At 40.7% G+C, this 21,504-nt stretch overlaps 1 protein-coding gene across 4 annotated transcripts; it reads right to left on the bottom strand.

The window, feature by feature from the left end:
- Positions 1-121: 121 nt before the first annotated feature.
- Positions 122-19,946, bottom strand: ttbk2a (tau tubulin kinase 2a). 4 transcript variants are annotated; one of them, XM_034308340.2, is made up of 16 exons: positions 19,613-19,946; positions 16,400-16,580; positions 14,979-15,126; positions 13,817-13,890; positions 13,474-13,614; positions 13,159-13,263; positions 12,925-12,990; positions 12,621-12,713; positions 12,416-12,541; positions 11,455-11,612; positions 11,096-11,303; positions 10,792-11,003; positions 10,187-10,709; positions 6,621-6,908; positions 4,650-5,518; positions 122-3,822 (listed from the first exon to the last, which is right to left on the bottom strand). In XM_034308340.2, exons 2-16 carry the CDS (start codon positions 16,466-16,468, stop codon positions 3,396-3,398), a joined length of 3,507 nt encoding a protein of 1,168 aa, XP_034164231.2. In that variant the 5' UTR covers positions 16,469-16,580; positions 19,613-19,946; the 3' UTR covers positions 122-3,395. The 4 variants fall into 4 exon arrangements, with proteins under 4 accessions (XP_034164231.2, XP_026790229.3, XP_026790230.3 ...); XM_026934428.3 differs by having other exon boundaries at positions 16,400-16,547; positions 19,613-19,945; XM_026934429.3 differs by having other exon boundaries at positions 10,187-10,706; positions 16,400-16,547; positions 19,613-19,945.
- Between the last annotated feature and the right edge of the window lie 1,558 nt (positions 19,947-21,504).

Raw genomic sequence — 21,504 nt, 5'->3', positions numbered from 1 at the left:
TAGTATTTAATTATGTAGATATTTGTTATTTTTTTGGCTTCATTTTAATTGTGCTTGTGTTCATCAAACACACAAGCTACCAAGAGCTGAGGAACTGCACATGACACGAGGAGTAGAGGTTCTGCCGGCATGCTGAATAAATATTTTATTCATAACCAGTTTATAAAAATAAAATACAAAACAATTTTAAATGAAAAAAAAAAAAAAACACTGTACAAGGCATTGATATGATACAAATAAAAAATAACACAAATATTGCAATAATGTACAATGTGGTCTTTCCCTTTAACATTCCTCTTTTTTTAGACTGTACAGTGTTTCAATTCTGCAACATTGTGACTCAATGCAGATTATAAAACAAACAGGAAATCTGTGTCATAATAGGAAATGGGAAAAAGATGTATTCCGATATGCTAAACTAAAATCAGCAGATATTACAACTATTGAGAGTGGTATTAATTGTCAGTAATGAAGCACGTGGAACCTGGAACCTTCACTAACACTCTTCGTTTCTGTCCATGTCCAACAGGGGAGGAGACATGAAGGACTTCAGAACTCCAGACTAAACAGAGAACGAATGCAGTAGGAGCACAAGCTACCATATGCAAACTGGCTTCTTATTTACAGTATTAAAATTTCATATAGATTAAGACATTGATATTGACAGCAGGAAAAAAAACAAAGAGCCATTTCACACAGAAAAATGTAAAGGGCTACAACATTTTCTATTACAGCAAATACGTATGTAGGAGTTATATAATAATGCCTACTACTTCATTACTTGGGGCAACACATGATTACTTCTATTTAAAAATATCTTTTAAAATGATCATTGGGTTGTAGTCATGTTCAGCTTACAGTTTTTCCTTCATGCATTTTGAATCTTAATCTAGCACCTAGGCATGTCTACACATGACCATGCCCTTGATCAGAACCATGATAAGATTTATTCCAGAGGATGGACTAGACTAACGCTCTGAATCTCACGTTGTGGTAGATCGTATTTGCAAGTTGCCAGTGTCCTTCTTACCAATGAACTTTCTTCAGCTAGAAACTGTAATCTAACAGTTGTGTAATGAACATCTGGGTTATCAAATGTCTTGACACAAAATAACATTTAGTCAAATGTTTAACAACAGTAATAAAATGCAACACATGCAGAAGCTCTGTAAAATAAAACTGCCTCTAATATACTTAACACAAAAATCTCTTGATTCAAAACAGAAAACAATGTTCTCTGATACACAATCCTAAATGGTAACGTCAGATATATATGTAGCCAATCAACATTTGTACAAATATCCATACTAAATACTCCCTCAAAACTGCAAAGTCAAAATAAGCTTGGCTGAAATGCTGTGGAAAAGAAAGGCTGAGGCTGAAACTTACAATAAAAGCACATGAACAAATTATTCATAGGTGAATATTAATAAAAAAATATTAACAGCCCTACTCAGAACATGACAGTATGTTTCAGTCATATGGGAAAATATATGAACTACATTTATATGAATGCTGTTTGTAGTGTTTTATCTAGAGCACATGCACAGAGCTGTATGTGAAGTGGAATTTTCAGCATATTACAGTACAGCAAAGAGGGACAACGTGGAGGAAGCACAAGGAGGCCAGTACAGGGAACAAATCAAATGCATGAGTTTATCAGCAGGACTGAAGAAAGATTTAATCCTAAAGAAATGTAATTCTTAATGACTCCAATGGCGCAAATGGTGGCCTGGGAAAACCCTTCACGTGGTGAAATTTAGACATTTTCTATTACACCGGTTTCCTGAACTGTTTCCCTTTTGCATGTATCTCATGTATCTAGGCTTTATATGTGAGTCTGGCAAAGCATGTACCTATCACTCAATTTGATCAAATCATGAAATCCATTGTGCAAGTAAATCGCACTTAACTAGCAAGGTTTTACACATTTTTAGGTAGACTGACTCCTTAACCAACACTGCAAGAAGAATATTAAGGCAAGATTATAAAGTTAAATTTTTGGTGGAATGTATTTATGGTTTCTTAAAATTGAGGTGTGATTTATCACCTTTTTTGGCCAGAATTCAGTCAAAGTGACAAACAGCAGGTTATCCCAGACTGCTACACTTACAGAAATCTGCTATCCTTTTACTCATAATGGACTATTGCCTAGGTCAAAAAATATATATAATAATCTCTAGCTGACAGTAATTGATTTTGTTTTCAACTTGGATAATTCTAACAATCTGACTAGAATAAGTTCAACACGCCACAGAACTGTGTGTAAACCCCTTCTTTTCCACACTGCCCTTAACATGAATAAATGATTTATTTTTTTAGTTCTGAACAATACGAGATATAAAACATTCCCTTTGAACGTTCTTTGAAGCTTATTCAACCTGCGGAGCAGATAACCCTTTGGACACAGTGATCAATCAGCAAAGACCAGATGAGTCACAGATCAACCAAAGAGTTTTAATACCGATATGAGTGCCCCATACGCAAGTGTGTGTATATCTGCTGTATATCTGTGTTTATGTGCAAGCAGGTGCCTTTAAAAGAGCAGCATGAGCTCCGTAGCTCAAAAAAACAAACATCTGATTGTGAAAGCTTGTACCTTGCTCTCCCATAATTTGAAGTAACATCTCCTTAGGCACATAGCAAAGTGCTTGAAAGAATCTCAGTGATTGCTTTAGCGTTTCTTGGAAAAGGAAACACCAGTCCTCACAGTAACACTCTGCAAATGTTTCTGCAGCCTCAAAAAATACAACCTGCCTTAGCTACAATGAGGGCTAAAAACAGCACAGACAGAAAAGATATAAACAATGGCATCGAGGAACTATACATAACATCAGCGATCTGTCAGTGTACCTGCCACTGCACGGATTAGAAGGGTGCAATATGCATTCGAGCCCAAGTACATATTTCAATAAATACTATATTACAGGTTTACAGAGCTTGATGCAAATACACAAACCCATGCATCTAGTGTTAGACGAACTACATCAGTGCTCTAGCTGCATGATTTTTCTTTGAGTTAGAACAAACCAAAATACTAATCCTACAACTCACCTGAAAAAAAGTAATGTTGCATTAAAAAATCCTAAAGGCATTACACTCACTATTCTTAAAAAAAAAAAAACTTCTTGAGAATAAAGAGAGAATGTAGGTCAGAGAGCTGATAGATGTGATACTCTCGTATTGTCCGACCCACATGTAGCAGGAAGTGGGTGCAAAACTAAGAAGCAGAATACTGTGGAGTTGCAGGATTAAGACTGGATACTATATGGAATATATATATTGGTACAAGTCAAGCATAAAAACAAGAATCTTGCAAGCCTTTTCCTCCCCTGCTGGTCTGCTTGTGATTTATGCGAGCGTACTAGAGTGTGTATATGTGTGTAGTGAGAAAACTATCTGCTCAGCTTGCTGGAGCACTTGGGCTCCCGACTGCAAGCTTTGGCACGGGCCTTGTGGCCACAGCTTCCCTCCTGTGCATGAGGATGTGCACGGCGCAAAGGTGGAGACCCCGAGAAGCTTGGGGGTGAGTGGCTGCGCAGGCATCCAACGCGGTGCTCGTGGCGGGAGGGTGAGGAGCTGATGGAGCGCTGCAGTGAGGAGCAGCTGCGGGGGGAAGCACTGGAGCTGCGCTGGTGATGGTGGTGGTGATGCGAGATACCCGACTGGTTAATACACACAAGCCTGGTGCCCACGTGCTGCGGCGAGCTGCAGGAATGCAGTGATGAGGAGCGGCTGGTTCCACCTCGCATCAGCTGAGCCAGGCACGTCATCAGTTCCGAGTCACCTGCGCTGCCTGCTCGTATCCGATAACGCCGCAGCCTGAGGAGCAAAGACAAGTAGATGGGAAGATGATGTAAACTGGGTTAAACCATAATTTGAAGCACTTGCAAATGTAACTTGCCCTCATCTGACATCAGTTTTTGATATCAGTGACTGTGATTAGTGTCAAAAAGGATGCTTAATGTCCCAAAACCAGTGGGGAAATTGTTCAGTCTGATAAGACCAAATACAAACATTGTGACCTCAATTTCAGAAAATACATTTGGCACAATGTCAAAACAGCTCATCCCCCTTAAAAACACCATGCATTTAAGCATGGTTGTGGCAGCATCTTGTTAACAAGGGGCTGCTTTTCTTTTGCTGGGACAGAGCCTAGAGTAAAGACAGCAGACAAAAAGTCATTTTGGTACAAAATCTGCTACCTCCTGCCACAAAGCTAGACAAAGCTATGACTTTGTGAACGTCTTAGATTTTATATTAAAGAAAAGGCTAAATTAGTTGCAGGAAGTTATTATTACTGGCCAATTGCCATCCCATATTTTGTCTGAAATTTTGTCTGTACATGCCATTTTGTAAACCTGCAGATATTTCAATTAAATTATTTATAAAATTAAAATTGTTACATTTGACCTTTATTTACTTAAAGAAATACACAGTCCGTGTGTATCAAAATCGTTATTTTGGATCTTAACTAGATTATGTTTTCTTTCTCTTTAGAATGGCTTTTAGTAGGTGATACGAAGGAAGTCTGGTATTGTTTATAAAGACTAAAGTCAGTAAATACAAAGTGAACTGTATACCCAACGAAGGAATTCTTGTGAGATCTATGAATGTTTTATTAGTTATACTGTTTGATTGAGTTTTACCTGCCATCTGCAGACGTACGGCTGGGTGGTTTGCCGGGAGGTGGCCGAGGCACAAACTGGGCTGACAGTTCCCCCTGTACAGAAGAGCGGCTTACAGGTCTGGGGATTTTACTCTTATGCGAGTGTGGGCTAGAAGAGGAGGACAGTGAGGGGGCATCATCACCCTGTCTCTGTCCATGTATGGACTCCTCATCCTGCGAGCGCTCAGAGGCCGAAGTGGAGGACAGGCGGTCGCGCTGGACTGAAGAAAGTGAGGGTGAGGCACACGGTGAGGCGCAGGGAGAGGTGGGGATGCGCTGGCCTCGTTTTTGCAGCAGCTTCTCTTTAGCTGAGCCTGGAGGAACATCCTGCAGCAAACTGGAGGGCTCGAGGACAGGGATGCGGCTCAGCCGGCGACTGGGATCCCGAGACGGGACAGCAGTTGGAGAGGACTCAGTGTGATTAGTACTTTCAACAGAGGATGTTACATTGTTCTTCAGTGGAGGGTGCTGATCAGGCTCTGTGGAGGCATCAGAGTCTCTCTTGGTGTCCTTCAGCTCTGACAGTAGTGCCTTCTGAGCATCTGCTGCAGAGTCGGCATGGCTGTTTATCAGCACTGGATTGCAGGCATTACGAGGTAAGTTTTCTGGGCTTGGCACTGGGCTCGGCGTTTGTGGATTTCCATTCCTATTTATTAGAATTTCTGCGTCAGCACTGGAAGGACTGGAGGGCAGGGACTGAGGCTGCTCCTGAGGTGAGTGGATGTCCACTGTGAGATCCTGTGGCAGTGCCTGTTTCTCGCTGGTGTCATGATTCTCCAGCAGGGGGCACTGTGGCACGCTGTCAGAGGCTGACTGGGAGGAGAGCGCAGAGGGACGCTGAGCTGTCAGCTGAGTCGGAAAGAGAAAGATGTTAGCTTGGAATGTATATGAACAAATGCAAACTGAGTTATTTTTAAAGGGCACTATATATATATATATATATATATATATATATATATATATATATATATATATATATATATATATATATAAAAATCACAGAAATTTATTTGAGATAGAGATTCTGAAATAAAATCACAGAGACACATACACATAGACTACAGACCAAAATTATGAAAGTATGCAAGTGATTTTTTTTCATTATTTTAAAAAATATTTTACATTTAAATCAATTTGCCAACAGCCATCACAAGATGTTTAGTGCTGTCTAGATTAAACTATGATATAGTCCTGTTACAGTTCTGATTCGCAGTTAGGTAACTTGACTCTAATGTACCTATACAATATGAGAACATCTTGGCCATTGTTGATACCATACTCTTACATTTTTACATATTAACAATTAACACACCTGATTCAGGTAATGAATCCTTTAGAAACCCCAAATAATCAGTTAAATATACACTCTTTCTGAAAATACTGAGTCAAAGATTTTCGTCAGATCAATACATATTACTGTTCAAATGTTTTAGATTTAAATTAATTTCAATAATTTTTTTACTGTTATTTCCAAACTTTTGACCAACAGAACAGCACTACACTTTATATTCAGTCTGCATATAAACCTACTGCACAGGAAAAGCACATAAAAACAGTCTGATGAAATTACACACAGGATAAGCAATCGATATATGTCTGCAACAGAACTCACAAATCACAACGCTGTTAAGATGACCAAAGCAGCCAAACAGACAGTTAGACTTTAAGTTAAAACTGTACCAGACCATTAATCAGACAGCTTGTAATAATAAAAGAACAAGTTTTTGTTAGTCAATAATTAACCAGATATGGATCTTATTTATAAAACCCCATTCATGTATACAAAACCCACATGCCACATGTGCACTGATGAGAGAACCAAACCATGACACAGAGTCAGCTCTGAGCATGCATGACCAAAGCAAACAGTCCAGCAGAACCGACAAACTGTAGAAAAATGGGATGTGAGTGTGTGCTAAGGGCAGAGGCGGAGGGGAAACAGGGTATTCACCTGCTGCAGCTGAGCGCGTGTGATGCGTATGATTGAAGGGATCTTGGTGTTGGAGGCACCTGGCGGAATGGCTGGCAGCTTCCTGTGAGTGATGCGGTGCTGGGAGGTAGAGGAGCAGGAAGAGCGGTGCTGGTTATGGTGTTCTGCGGATTGGCTACGGCGGATAGTGGGTGGGGAGCGTTGGTGCAGGGGATCTGACAATGTGCTCAGGAAGGCATGAGGACTGGGGGAGCGCAGGAGCTTCCGGGCCACCACCTCCTCTGGCAGAGACGCAGGAGAGGTGGGGAGCTGAAAGAGGAGAAGTGGAAATAGGAGGAGGAGGAGAGACATGAAGCAGTGGAGCATAAGGAGGAGGACAGAGATGAAGAGGTGATAAGAATGGATGGGTGGCAAAAAGTGGGCATAGAGAATAGTGCATGGGAGGAAGCCGATTAAAAAAAAACACTCTCTGCCCACAGATCTACTAAAAATAACCCGAGTATGCAAACAGCTAAATAGCTGCATAGAGCTAAAATAGCTGCATAGAGCACCTCACTTGAACAGTGCCTTGACCTGGTCCATGAGAACAGTAGCTCAGGTAGCATGCTGAACCCGGTGTCAGGTGAGCTCAATAGCATTAGGCCTTACTTACCACAGGCTGAGGACAAACTCAGCGGCTATCATTAACACAGATGACGAATAAGCAGTCCTCAGAAAGCCTAATGCGCTAATGTGTGTGAAGTAAAATGTCAGGCTTTTAGCACAGTTTAGCACTTCGGAAAGCAGAAGTGAAGCAGCTGTTAATAATTACGAGATGGCAAACTCAGCTGAAACAAAATGAGGAATAAAATGTTTCACACATAAGTCAGAAGATCTGAGTAAAGTCGAATGTTCACAAAGACAAATAGTCTTCTAATCAATTGTCAAGTCGACTAAACAAAAGGAAAAAATATGATGTTTTGCAGTATATTCTTAGGGATCATGGATTGTTTTATTCCAGACACTTCAATGTATTACTTTTTCCATCTCACAGACTTCCTTTGGTGGAAGTGGGTGCTGGGGGCATGGCCATGTCTGACCTGATGACACCCCTACTTGAAGAAGTCACTCATGTAGTGTTGCATTTTTTGGGGGGAACTCAGTGTTCTGGTAGATTAGCACACTTTTTCTCTGAGTCAATCAATAAATCGAGTCTGGCTGTGCAGGAAAAAGTGTATGCGGCTGAAAGACGTAAAAGTGTTTATCTGTTAATAAATCATCAACAACAAATTTCATCCAAAATTCACCACCAGGCACATAAAGTAACAGATTATTTCCAGAAGAATTTCAAGTTGGAATTTAGGCACTGAATTCAGATTAGAACTCAGAGAGAAAGCAGGCCCTTAATCTGGACCACTGCCAGTCAGAAACTATTGACAGAACAAGAACTACTTCCACATGCCAGAGGTTTAAAGGATATGAACTAGCATATGGTAGGGCTGTAAGATATTGAGCAAAAGTGACATTGTAATATTTTGGGAGTTACCAATATATTTAATGTGAGTTCACAATAGTTTTTAAACCCTTTTTGTTAACAATATTTAGTGGTACAGTAATTTTCATAAAGGGAAAATTTACAGAGCTTGCTATATTTGCTGTTTGGAACCCATTTTCTATTTTTCTTTGCCTAATCTGCATCGATCAGCCATAACCACCTGCCTAATATTGTGTAAGTTCCCCTTGTGCTGCCAAAACAGCTTTGACCCATCAAGGCATGGACTCCACAAGACCTCTGAAGGTGTGCTGTGGTATCTGGCACCAGGACGTTAGCAGCAGATCCTTTAAGTGCTGTAAGTTGTGAGGTGGGGCCTCCATGGATCAGACTTGTTTGTCCAGCACATCCCACAGATGCTCAGTCGGATTGAGATCTGGGGAATTTGAAGGCCAAGTCAACACCTTGAACTCTTTGTCATGTTCCTCAAGCCATTCCTGAACAATTTTTGCAGTGTGGCAGGGTGCATTATCCTGCTGAAAGAGGCCACTGCCATTAGGGAATACCTTCCCCATGAAGGAGTGTACTTGGTCTGCAACAATGTTTAGGTAGGTGGTACATGTCAAAGTAACATCCACATGAATATCAGAACCCAAGGTTGCCCAGAGCATCACACTGCCTCCACCAGTTTGCCTTCTATCCATAGTGCATCCTGGCGCCATCTCTTCCCCAGGTAAGCAATACCCCCGGTCGTCCAGATGATGTAAAAAAAAAAAAAAAAAAAAAAAAAAAAAAAAACTTGATTCAGCAGACCAGGCCACCTTCTTCCATTGCTCCATGATCCAGTTCTGATGCTCATCTGCCCATTGTAAGCACTTTTGGCGGTGGACAGGGATCAGCATGGGCACTCTGACCGGTCTGCGGCTAGGTTGTCCTTCCTTAGACCACTTTTGGTAGGTTCAAACCACTGCATACCGAGAACACTCTACAAGACCTGCCTTGGAGATGCTCTGACCCAGTCATCTAGCCATCACAATTTGGCCCTTGTCAAAGTCACTCACATCCTTACACTTGCCCATTTTTCCTGCTTCCATCAACTTTGAGAAGTGACTGTTCACTTGCTGCCTAATATGTCCCAGCCCTTTACAGGTGCCATTGTAACGAGATAATCAATGTTATTCTATTCACCTTTCAGTGGTTTTAATGTTACAGTTGATCGGTGTACGTCTATCACTCATTGCTTCAGTTGTGCTGTCTATGTGGCTAAGTCTCAAATTGAGCTTATAGAAAGCCACTTGGTGCAAAACCAGTACCAGTAAACTCAATAAATTACAATTAAACGTCAGGCTCAGACATTCCGCCCAACACCCCACATGGAATTTCCTGTATACTTGTCTGGCCACAAGCTTCAGTAACGTGAAGGTTGCTAGCTCATTTGCGATCAAGATTTTCATGCATATGCACAGACACATACCAGCTTCCGACAGGTAAACAAACTTTTAAACACTGCGACTCACTAAGCTTTTTGGAGCAAGATATAATTACTGAAAGCATTTTGTTTAAAGGTAGTGGTGAGTAACTGTGATACTCTCACAATTTTTCAAACAATTTTTTGTTCTGGGAAAAAAAAAGTGGTGGCTCATTGGTTGAAGTTTTGGGCTACAGACTGCAAGATCATGAGTTCAATCCCAGCATCACCAATCTATCACCATTAGGTTCTTGACCAAGGTCTCTTACCCTCAACAGTTCAGTTGTATCCTGTCTCAACTGTAAGTAGCTTTGAATAAAAGCGTCAGTCAAATGAGCATATGCAAATGTATGAACGTTCTGTGGTTGGCTGGCCTCAGTGATAATCAAACTGCCTCTTCTTGTGAAAGTTGGCAGTTCTTGGCAACATCCAAAAAAAAAACCCCAAACTAGATTATAGTTAAGTATTATTACAAAGAGAAAATAGTTTTTCACAGGTTTTCTGAAGTGCACACTACATAATCAAGGTAAAGTAAACACTACACAACTTTCAAAATACCAAAATATCTGGTGCCATATACTATGACAACTTTTCAGTTGCTATCATATATGTGCACCCACTACCCATGTGTGATTGATGAGTCATTACCTGAGTGAGAGCTCCCTCTGCCATAGCTTCAGCAGGACTGGTGGGTGTAATGGGGAGCAGACCTGCTGTTGGCACCAAACTCAGTTCGAGTCTCTCCACTTTGAGTGTGGCCAGAGTGTGTCCATGGGAGGGGCTTGGGGTGGCCCTTTCCTTATCAGGAGACTCATCCATTGGCTGCACCACCTCTGGCTCCTCTGAAGGGCTGCTGGTCAGCTTGGCCTCAGGTCCTGGGCTGCTACTGGCTGCCTCTTGAATGTCTTGCTTGTCAGAGCCACGTTCCACCATCACCCAGTCATGCAAGTCCACGTCCTGCTGGTCTGTGCTCAGATTTAGTGCTACAAAACCACTACTGGCTGCTCCATCACAGAGCTCCAGAGAGCCTGGAGAGGCCAGTTTAGGTGATGCATCTCCTGAGAGGAACTCTTCATCAAAGTGCCACACTCGAACAGAGGCAGCAGCCAGCACTGCACCAACATTACCTTCCTGGTCCTGTGCTGAACCAGGCGTCTGCTTCCCCGCACTGCTACCACACACATTAAGAATATGTTAGCTTAACACTTTTTGAAGTACAATGAGTGAGATTACTGTGATCACAGAGAACTAACCATGCTTCCACAAAGCGCTCTGTGCTGGGTTTGGGCTCCAAGGTTAGTCGCTTGTCCAGCTCAAAGCTGTGGATGTTGCGCAGTTTCCTCAGGAGAGGAGCATCTCTGTCTGAGGGCACCACCTCAGAGCGTAAACACACAGGAGAACCAAGGCTGGGGCCAGCCTGAGGGCTCGGGTTGCCCTTGTTACTGTGCTCCTCCTCTGTGCGGCCCTGCGAGTGCACACCGATTATGTATAGATGCATCAATCCAAACTCTTTCATAGATAGATGATAAATAGTTAGATACGCTTCGGATAGTATACCTTCCAGCCAGGGAAGCGGATAAGGTTGCTGTTGCGGTCCAGATCCTCCCAACCATCAGCTTCCGGGTTTCTCAGGGGGAGGACAGGAGCATCAGGCTGGCGCTCTGGCGCAGCGTTGTTGTCTCCATCACTGAGCTGCTCGTCCTGCAGGACTTCATCAGTGTTCTCCTTCAGAAGGTCTCCAAGCACTACAGAGGCATTGGCCATCCTGGAGCAGAGAAAATCATGAATCACATGGCACAACACCACAAGTTTTCAACAATGTACATTAAAGAGGTACTTCCAAAATAAACTGCAAATACCAACTGTCACTTATTGCTAACTCCACTGATTGCAGTAGCCACAATAACATTGCTTACCCCATATAGGCTGGTGTGAGACGTGTGTGATGCTGAGGCACGTTGGCAGCTGTAGGCGTATTAAGAGCACCATCTGTGCTCGTCCTTTCCCAGTCGTATGGATCATTTTCCACCACGTTATAGGTTTTCATACTGTTCTCAAAAACCGTCATCAAAAGCTACAGGAAATACACATATGAGAACACAGCTAATAATAAATTATAAAAACATGGCAAAAAAAAAATATCACTGGAAAAAACAATTCTGTTTTCTTGTATTTGACAGGGACTTTTAACTTTTAACAGACATATAAGACATCAGAACTGTCAACAGATTTACAAATTTATTTAAATGTACAGACATTTTAATACTAGCAATGGGCCTCATTTTCAAGCTACAGATGGATACGGGCAGGTTTATGCATAAATCGTTTGTAAGAGTGTTTACACAAGAAATTTGGTATTCATGAATACCCAGTAACTTCGCAGGAATTTACACATAAGAAGACTAACTAATGTAAACTTCAAATCACAAAATTTGCATGGATTACTGCACTTTCACATGTGGATTATACTGTCAAGCTTAAACTGCTTATTTTTATTACGTTTACAACATTTAGCAGACGCCCATACACACAGCAATTTACAGAACTGCTTTGGTGTCTATAAAAAACACATACTCAGACCAGTACAAAGAACATCAGCGTTTCTGAAACTTGTGTAAATCCTGCAGAAAATTTTATTTTGGTTTGGCTTACACGAAAATTTACATACAACTTTACTCTTTACTAAAAGATTAATAAATGAGGCCCAAATATTTCTATTGCCAGTAATGTTTCTATTGCCTTAAAATAGACACTTATCACAAATTCTAAAATAATTAAATTTGTTCATGACAACAAAAAATGTGCATACATTCATATGAGCAAATAAATAATGTTAAATAATAATGAACATACATATGCTTCATAATTATTCATCACCTCATAGTCGGGTTTGGTATAGTAGTCTAAGCTGCTAATGTGGTCCAGGAAGATGCTGAACTCTGAGGGCAAATGCTTCAGCATGAGGCGATGGTCATATGCCTCCTTCAGCTTCCCCACTTGCTCCTAATGAGCAAACACATGCATTATAATCAACTGTGTTCAATCTAAAGGATTTGCTCTCTCATCTCTGTGTAGCACCCACCTTGTCCTTGATCTTCCTCCAAGGCAGCTGACCAACCAAGAACTCCACCAGCATGTAGAACAGAGACCACAAGTCATCATGCCTGCCCATTTCCTGTAATATTAATAACCCAATTAAGCATAACAATAAAAAATGATTCATTCAATTAACAGATGCTGGGTAACAGTAAGGGAACAAGCAAAGATGGAGAGGTGTGTTCATTTGTAGTATACTGTAGATGAACTGAACTGATATCAACCCTTAAGGACGGCGTGTTAAAAACAGGATGAACAGAGAAGTAACAGAGCAAATGATGGGTATGCACCTTGTTCTTGTGAGCGTTGACTGAAGCATATCGTACTGTGCCTCTGAACCCTGCTACACGACGAGGCTAATAGAACGTACAAGAACAGTCTAATATAAGCAATGTACATAGAAGATTACACCATATTATTTATACAGAACATAAGTGACTCATTGTGCAGCAAATAAATAGCACAAAATAGTTGCCACAAAAAAACACTTGCGTATATTAAAAAAAGACAGTAGGAGGACTGACTGGTCTGACTTCCTGGGATGAATTTGTGAACTGGCGTGCCAGACCGAAGTCCAGCATGTAGCAGATCCGACGAGTGCAGGGGAAGCGTCCCATGGCAAAGTTGGACTGAAACACATAGAGATGCTTAACACACAGCATAGCAAAAAAAATGTGCTTTAACAATGTTTCAATGTTTTTTAGAATGTTTATCAAACATTCCCAATTAGCTTAAATTTATCAAGCATTTGTGTAATTATAAATGTTTCTTAAAACCAAGAACCAAGAAAACCTGTCAAGAAACCACTACAACAGGCTGTGAGGAGCTGTGTGACTTACTGGTTTGATGTCACGGTGTAGGAAGCCAACCGAGTGGATGCTCTCAATAGCCTGCAGTATCTGCCGGCCAAGTCTGAGCGTGGTGCTGACAGTGAACGTCCCACGGTTTGTACTTCTCCTCAAATCCGCCAAATTACAACCCTGAAGTGACACAGGAACTCAAGCTAAATCATCACAAACTCCACTTCATGAATTTGCAGATTAATGTTTTTGAAGCATGTATTGTATATTTGTTGAATAAATTACTATATTAAATATTGTTGTATCTGGCAGGCGAATATTTACTACCACAAGCTTACAGCTTTACAATTCGTTGTATATACATAAATGTGTAAAACCTCACCTGTAACTCCATGACAACATAGTTGAAGCGGTCATTGCGACCACATCCCACAAAGCGGCACACATGGTCCTTACCTGAGAAAGAAAAGGGGTTTATTGTATATGTCTTTGTTCAAAAACATGTCTGTGATCTTGGACACAGAAAATGGCAAAAATATTCTTTTCTCTGCACAGTAATACCACACTGATACAGAAATAGCAAGCTGTATACACTTCCTACTCATGCTCCCATCCCTTTTAAGTGGTTCACAGAGGTTTTCAGGGAGTATTCAGAGTGGCTGAATGGTCTTGGATGGGACAGTGCAAGAAGCCTGAATGTCCATAATCTTTTCTCAGCAACTGGCACACCCTGTTCACTGACATGGCTGCTTTAGCGCAGTCCAGTACCAGTTCTTACTTCCTAATTTATTAATATCTATTTTGACGCATCTTTATACACAAAATAGTTATTAATGAATCACTATATGTCTACATATAAGCACGGAATGTTTCCAAGTCTCTGTTCTTTGTTAATGTCTATTTTGCTCAGATGGGGGCTGGGAAGGGGAAAGCTCTCTGGTTACACTCCTGTTCCCTGAGGAAGAAAAAAGAAACATCAATATCCAAAGACTAGGCCATTAAAAAGCAAACATGATCCATGTCCATCAATTTTCCACTAAAAGCAGAAGGGAGCAGAAAAAAATGGTGAAGGTCTTTTTAGCCTGTCAGGGGCCCAAATACACATGTATATGTACATATACTCTCAAACATATACACACTCTCACACAGAGCACACCTCTTCTCTGTGCCAATACCAATCTAACTGGAAGATTAGATGTATTACAGATATAGCCTGACATGCTAAATTGGTGTAAGATTGGGTTGTGACATTTTTTCCGAGTGAATCCACTGATGCATTCTTATGCCATTACCATGTGTGCTGTTGAAAGATAAAACATAATATACAATAACATACTGTAGTTACTGTGAGGATATCTGTAGCAGTCAGTATTGATATAGGATGACACTTAGAGTTTCGATATCAGTATAGAAAATGTAAAAAGTGGGATTTTGTTTTTACCTTTCTTAATCATGGCTAAGTTAACAAACAAATACAGCTTCACAGATACAGCAGAACAACAAGCACATGCATCCTATGGATCAGACAGAGCTCCTGTAATTACCCTGTAGTTTCTTCAGCACAGCCACCTCCATCTTGAGCACCTGCTTGGGCTGCTGGGCCGATTCCACCTTAAGTGCTACACTGCACTTGGTTTGCAGGTCCAATGCCTCGTAGATCTCCCCGAAGCCCCCACCACCAATTTTCTTTAGCTAAAAAGTGAAGGATGGCAAAATTAAAACTCATTTTAATATTTTGCTGAGAAGTGAAATTTGTTTCTTCATGGTTTTGGGGCATTCTTTGTCATTTAAAACTATAGCACTCTTTGGACAGGACACGATTTCTGGACATATGTCTGTTAAATAATGTTTCCAGAGAACATCTGTGGTAATTATGATCAATTCACAATCTGTATATAAATCATACAGATGGGAGTGTACACGTGGTTGTCACACTAAAAAAAAAAAAAAATTCATGCGTACTATATATACACCTCATTTTAACGAAAATGATTGTCACTGGCATTAATTATAACTGTGTATGGCTTGTGGCTGTGCTTGAGCATTAATTGGTCACATGACCATAATATGTATGTAGGTTTCACCTGTGCTAGGAACCCGATAACTTACTTAAAACCTCCATTGTTTCTCTAGCAAATCATTTTAAATGTTGTCTATATTTCATTGTTTTATATATATATATATATATATATATATATATATATATATATATATATATATATATATAAGATTATTTTTACAGATCAGGTATAATGCGGTGTAATGTTTCCAGATGTGTACACACTCAGTCTGTAGACATTGTAAAATGCCAGAGATACTCTGGAAATAATTACCCTACCTCCCCATGTAAATCTATTAGGCTTTTTATCTTGTTTTTTATACTTTATCTTGTTTAAGCATCGTTATAGAGCTGGATTCAGTTTGTTTCTCATTTCCCAGTGTTCTAGCAACACAATCAGGACTCTATCTTATGGCCTAGCCAACCTTTTTTCCCCAGGCCCAGTGGCAGCTCTGCTCTTGGGATATTAGCAGGCAGTACTTTTACACAACCCACGTCATCAGGAAACCAAGCAGTACTGACCTTACACCACACACAGGCTGCAGTCACTGTACACCATTCATTCACACACACACACACACAGACCCTGTGAGGTAGGCATGGAGCAGGGCAGTGCCTGTCACTGGGAGAGCCCACGTGCATACATTCTCCTTTCACAACTGTATCTAGCATTTAAGTCGGCTACCAGGAACAGAAGACAGACCTATAATAGATGGAGTTGTATAGACCTCTCATCAAGTTTATAAGCCAACAACTATGTGCATGTAATTTATGTTTAAAAAGAGATAAAAATGCATAACCTTTCAATTTAATCCTTATGTGTAATAAATTCAGTAACTCCTGCAAAATACAAGCTTTAGTGTGTACTTGAGGGACGGTAAGCCGTGATGGGGCAAAGACACTCACCACTTTCCATCGCTCCCTGACCAGTGCAGCGGCAGACAGGATGTCAGCCTGCTCCTGTCCTCCACTCATCCTGGTTCTGTGCTGCTCCGAGTTCTTCCTCTAAATCCAGCGGCGAGAATCTGCGTTTGGCATCAGGGCCCTGTGCTGCCTGCTCACAAACACCACAGACACAAGGAGGGGGCTAAGATCAGTACACACACACACACACACTGATCAGTCAGCAGTAGAGCAATCATAGCTGCAAAGGAACAGAAGAGGCCTGAGCTAGTGCAGTGCAGTATGGCCAGTTACAGTAGTGTCTTTCCTTTGAGTCTGCTTTGAGTCTGCTTACTGCACTCGTTCACTGTTATTCATGTTTTCAGTGCTGTGTACCTCACAACATGAAGTGCACAAGAAATCTGCAAATTAAGGAAAGCTAAACGGACAAAGTCCTGTGGGCTATGACACACAAACACACTCCCACACACAAATAAGTAAAGGAAAAGCTGACGCTAAAAAATGTCCACAGAACACTACCATAACTGTGCCACTGGAGACCGACAGACAGAGACAGAGAGATACGGAGGGGCTCGCCTGTTCTGTGCAGCTTCACTTTCTTTGACATCCTAAAGCCCTGAATCATTTCAAGACATTCAGTACACTTACCAGGACCCTCTCTTTCTCACTCTGTCCATCTTTTTATTTTCCACCAAACTCATAATGTAAGCTTAGAACTGGCAGTGCAGCTCAACGAACATTAGGAAGAGAACAGTAACATCCATTTTATGTACATAAGCTGCAACTGAGACTGCTGTGCTCCTCAGTCTACAGTGCTGAGCAATTCACTGCTAATTCTGTGGTAAAGGCAAAGAAATTATTTCAAATACATCTAAACTTCCAGGTTTTAAATGAATATTTATAATTTATAACTTAAACAGGCAACACAAAATGCAAGCACAATTTAATTCAATACAAAATTTTATAAACATTCAATTAGACAAGTATTTGGCACATTAGGCAATTGTGTGAAAATGTGTAAAAATATATTCATTTATTAGATTTATTTGTATTTCCCTCCTTAAAATGTTATATTACACTCCTTCAGTGGTTCTTTGGATAGTAAAGGGTTCTTAGTTTCCTAAAAGAGTAATACTTGCACCCCTTGTAAGGGCTCACTGTAGAATCATAAAGCGCTCTCCCAAAGGGACAATCTGAAGGACGCTTAAGGGTCGTATGTTAAAATGTGCAACATTTGCAACATTTTCACTTTTCCTACATTTATTTATACACTCTTCAAAAAAAGGGCTCCTCTGGGGTTCTTTAGATAGCTCTGTAAAGGGATTTTACTACTACTGAAATGAAAATCTTGTACCTAATTTGTATAGGCCCTTTAAAGTGCACCTGAAATCAAAATATCTGTTTCAGAGCTTTTTTTTTTACCTCTCCCTTAGTGTTTTAGACACCTATATGATAGTATATCTGAAAACAATAGGAAAAAAAATACAAATACAAAAAATTATCTATATAGTTGATAACGTCTGGGAAAAGGGAATGATGATTTGTAACTAGTCACAACTGCGTGATCATCCAATTAAATGCTGTTTAGAACCATATATGTCTTGCCCATGGAGACAGGCCTTGCTCTACAGTAGTAGCTCCTTAACTTGTTGGTATGCATCGTCCAACACACTAGTCACTTTTCTAACCATCCCTTGGTTGAGGAAAAAAGTTTGGAGTTTATTCTTTTTGAAGAGGGTAATATTTGTACAAGGCTGCTGTTATATGACAAGCACTTCACAGACATGGAGCTGTTCTAACTTCGAGCTGTTCAATGCTGGAATACATCATTTCCTCAGACTGAGAGGGAAATGCAGTTCCATCTTTATACATCATCTGAATTTCTCCAACAGTATGAGTAAGAAAATGCTCTCATTAATCTTGTCACTGTTCTTCGTATTTAGCTAGCTTGCTAAACTACAGTCAGGTTTGTTTAGACTCAGCGGTGAGGCGTATCTTGAATCCTAGCAGCTGTTGTGTAAGAATAGTCAAGCAGTTCAACCAGGGTTCCTGTTTAAGAAGGAAATACATCAACATACGGAATCAAATCACACCCAATAAGCTAATAAGTATGTGTGGTGTGTGTGTGTGTGTGTGTGTGTGTGTGGGTGTGTGTGTATGGGGTCCTGTAATGGACTGGCATCCTGTCCAGGGTGTGTTCCATCCTTGGCCCAGTGTACCACTGCGACTCTGATCAAGATAAATCAGGTACTGAAAATGAATGATGAATGAATGAACGAACACTAGATCAAACTCTTTTTCATAAGGCTGTAGTTGTTTTTATTCAGCTTATTTTAGCTTTAGCTTAAACTTTAAAAGAAAAAGAAACTATTCAGTTAGAATACCTAAAAGGTATGATAACTTTGTGTTTGAATATGTTCTCCACCACTGTAAAGTCATGAAAAAACTGAGGACCCCCTCACTATACATCATGGACCCCTGGAGGACCCTGGACCCTACTTTAAGAATCGTATTTTTACACTATGACATAGATCCACAGTTCTCAAGGAAACCCTAACTCCAGGAACACTAATGTTTCCTGTCAGTGCTGTGTGGAAAAGGTTTAGACGTACCACACCTGTCACTGATGCTTAGTAGTCCAACATCCACCCAGCTAGCAACCTCTTCAGCTTTTTTCAGTACAGTCTCCCAGTGCTTACACATGTAATAGTTTAAAGACACAACAGCAAAACAGCTCAGATCCCAAACAATTCAGACCTACTGTCATTTGTGTACTTGGTTGTCTAATTGTTAGGGTATTAGAGGAGGTGTTGCCAGGTTCTAACTAAGAAATCTCCCTTTAGTGAATAATATAGCTAGCTCCCTATGTCCATATAATGATTACAAATACATAGTGTATGACATTTCTGCCTTCAGTATGTCTGGTACAGTTAGTGTACTTGGCTGAAGTAGCTGGCTAATGCCTGGCCCACTGGCGAAATGTGATCTGCAATACAAAGGCAATCCGCTTGTTGCATAGCAATGCGCTATTGCTACACACAGCACATTTATTGCTGACCATATACACACACACCGGAGCCTATACACTCAGCTCCATTCACACAGTAAGGACATGCGAAATGTCGCGAGCATTTGGGTACACAGTAAACTGTTTCAGTGTGCTGTCAGTGTAGCAACGCAGTAATGTCACCGGGAATCTGAGTCCATGTTGGTTACCTCGGTGAGTCGCGCTGCCGACAATCCCGTGATCCACAACGCGCCGGATGTCCTTTAAAATACGCTCAACATCATGTTGACGTTCCCCGCGCGGCTGCAGGCGGCTCTCCCGTGTGCATCGTCCTCTGTTTTCTTGGCATGTAGCCTATAGAAAGGAGAGCATATAGGAACAGAGATTAAATGACCCTTTCTTCTAAGCGGCCTCTCAGCAGCATCTTTCGGTCGCTGCGGATTCGTGACGTGCGCGCCGCCGCCTCCTCCTCCTCCTCCGGTAAAGCCTGCCTGCCTGGGCGCGCGTGCGCGACACTGCCAGCCTTCGCAACAGCGCACACACGTAAAACGCGCATTCCGTTTTGCTCGTGCACGAGCACTATCCCGGACTGATGTGTCGTTCGCGAACGAGTCGGCTCACTGAGTCGGCTCATTTAGGTATACTTCGGGAGTCGACTCGCATATTATGTTTTTTTTTTCCCGTGGAAAGCACTGAGCTGTTCGTTAGCGTGTATAGGAAACGTGTGTTTGGCTTTCAGCTGTGTCAGTCGTGTGAGCAGGATAGATATCAATAAGGGAGGAGATCATTATTAGGATGAATTTTCCTCATGAAGCACAGACACAGCACGCACAATAACATTCATGCATTAGTACTTGTCAATGGATATTTGTAGTGTCTTGGTGATTTAATGATTATATATATAATGAATCCTATGCGAAATAATGTTATTTAATAATTAGAAGGTAGAGTCAGATTTCATGAAAAAATATTAAACATAGCTAGGCAAAGAAAAACAATCGCAGCTCATAATATCGCAGTTTTGTCCGGTTTCCTTTTTTTAAATAGCGATAGGCGGTTTGGGAGCCGAAAGTGATGATCCGACTCACTGAAAGAGCCGGAATTCCCTTCCCGGTTTAGCGCACAGCCAGGAGTTTAATAGCAATGTCACGTGTCTGAACGGCAGGGGGCGCTGTTGTAATGTCATTCTGTAACATAAACGCTTCCCACTGACTACCAAAGTCATGGCTAAACAAGGCTTAGGCAAATAAACCAAAATAAACAAATAGACAAATTAGGTTTGCTTTAATTTGTTATATTTTCAAAATACAAGGCCGACGGTTTTGCTATTAAATCTGAAAAGCACAAGTAATAACTTTATAATTGGATAAAAATAAAACTTAATAAACCTGAACTATAATATTACAAGTCAATAGCATTTCTTTCATTAAAATGTAGAAAAGCTAACTACACACAATGTATGACAATTATCAAATAGGTTGTTAAAAAGAAGCTGTTAAGCTAGATGATTAATGTATAGTAATGCTTAGTGGAAGGTAAATATTACATAAACTAAATAATCTCTTTTAAAAAGGATTGTGTTTATATAAAATTGGGTTGGATTACATTTACATTTACGGCATTTGGCAGACACCCTTATCCAGAGCGACTTACAATAGTGCTTTGAAGTCTATCAAAAATACATTCTGATATTGGCTCGCTAGGTCACAAACTAGGAATACCATCAGTCCAAAACTCTGTTAGGGAGGGTTTTTTTTTTTTTTTTTTTTTTTTTTGTGGATTATGTTTCATTTAAATGTCTTTGGCATATCCCTGAATACAGATATAGGAGATTAGGATTAGCACTTTACCTCCTATGTGAAGGCATCATCAGACATTCAGATCAGATCAGATATACTTTATTTGTCCCTGTAAGGGAGATTTGTTTGGAGCACACATGTGCAGCTGCGTCACAAAATAAACACACTGACTACATCATGTCAATGTCGCCCATAACATTAAGCATGTTATCCTTCTTAAATGATTGTTAAAAATGGGGTGTAATATGTTAAATACATATGAGGTGGGAGAGACCCAGAGAAGCCAAAGGAAGCCCATGCAT

This window comes from Pangasianodon hypophthalmus, chromosome 10 (genome assembly GCF_027358585.1).
Source record: "Pangasianodon hypophthalmus isolate fPanHyp1 chromosome 10, fPanHyp1.pri, whole genome shotgun sequence".
Taxonomy (NCBI): domain Eukaryota; kingdom Metazoa; phylum Chordata; class Actinopteri; order Siluriformes; family Pangasiidae; genus Pangasianodon; species Pangasianodon hypophthalmus.
This window is presented reverse-complemented; position numbering and strand designations above follow the sequence as displayed.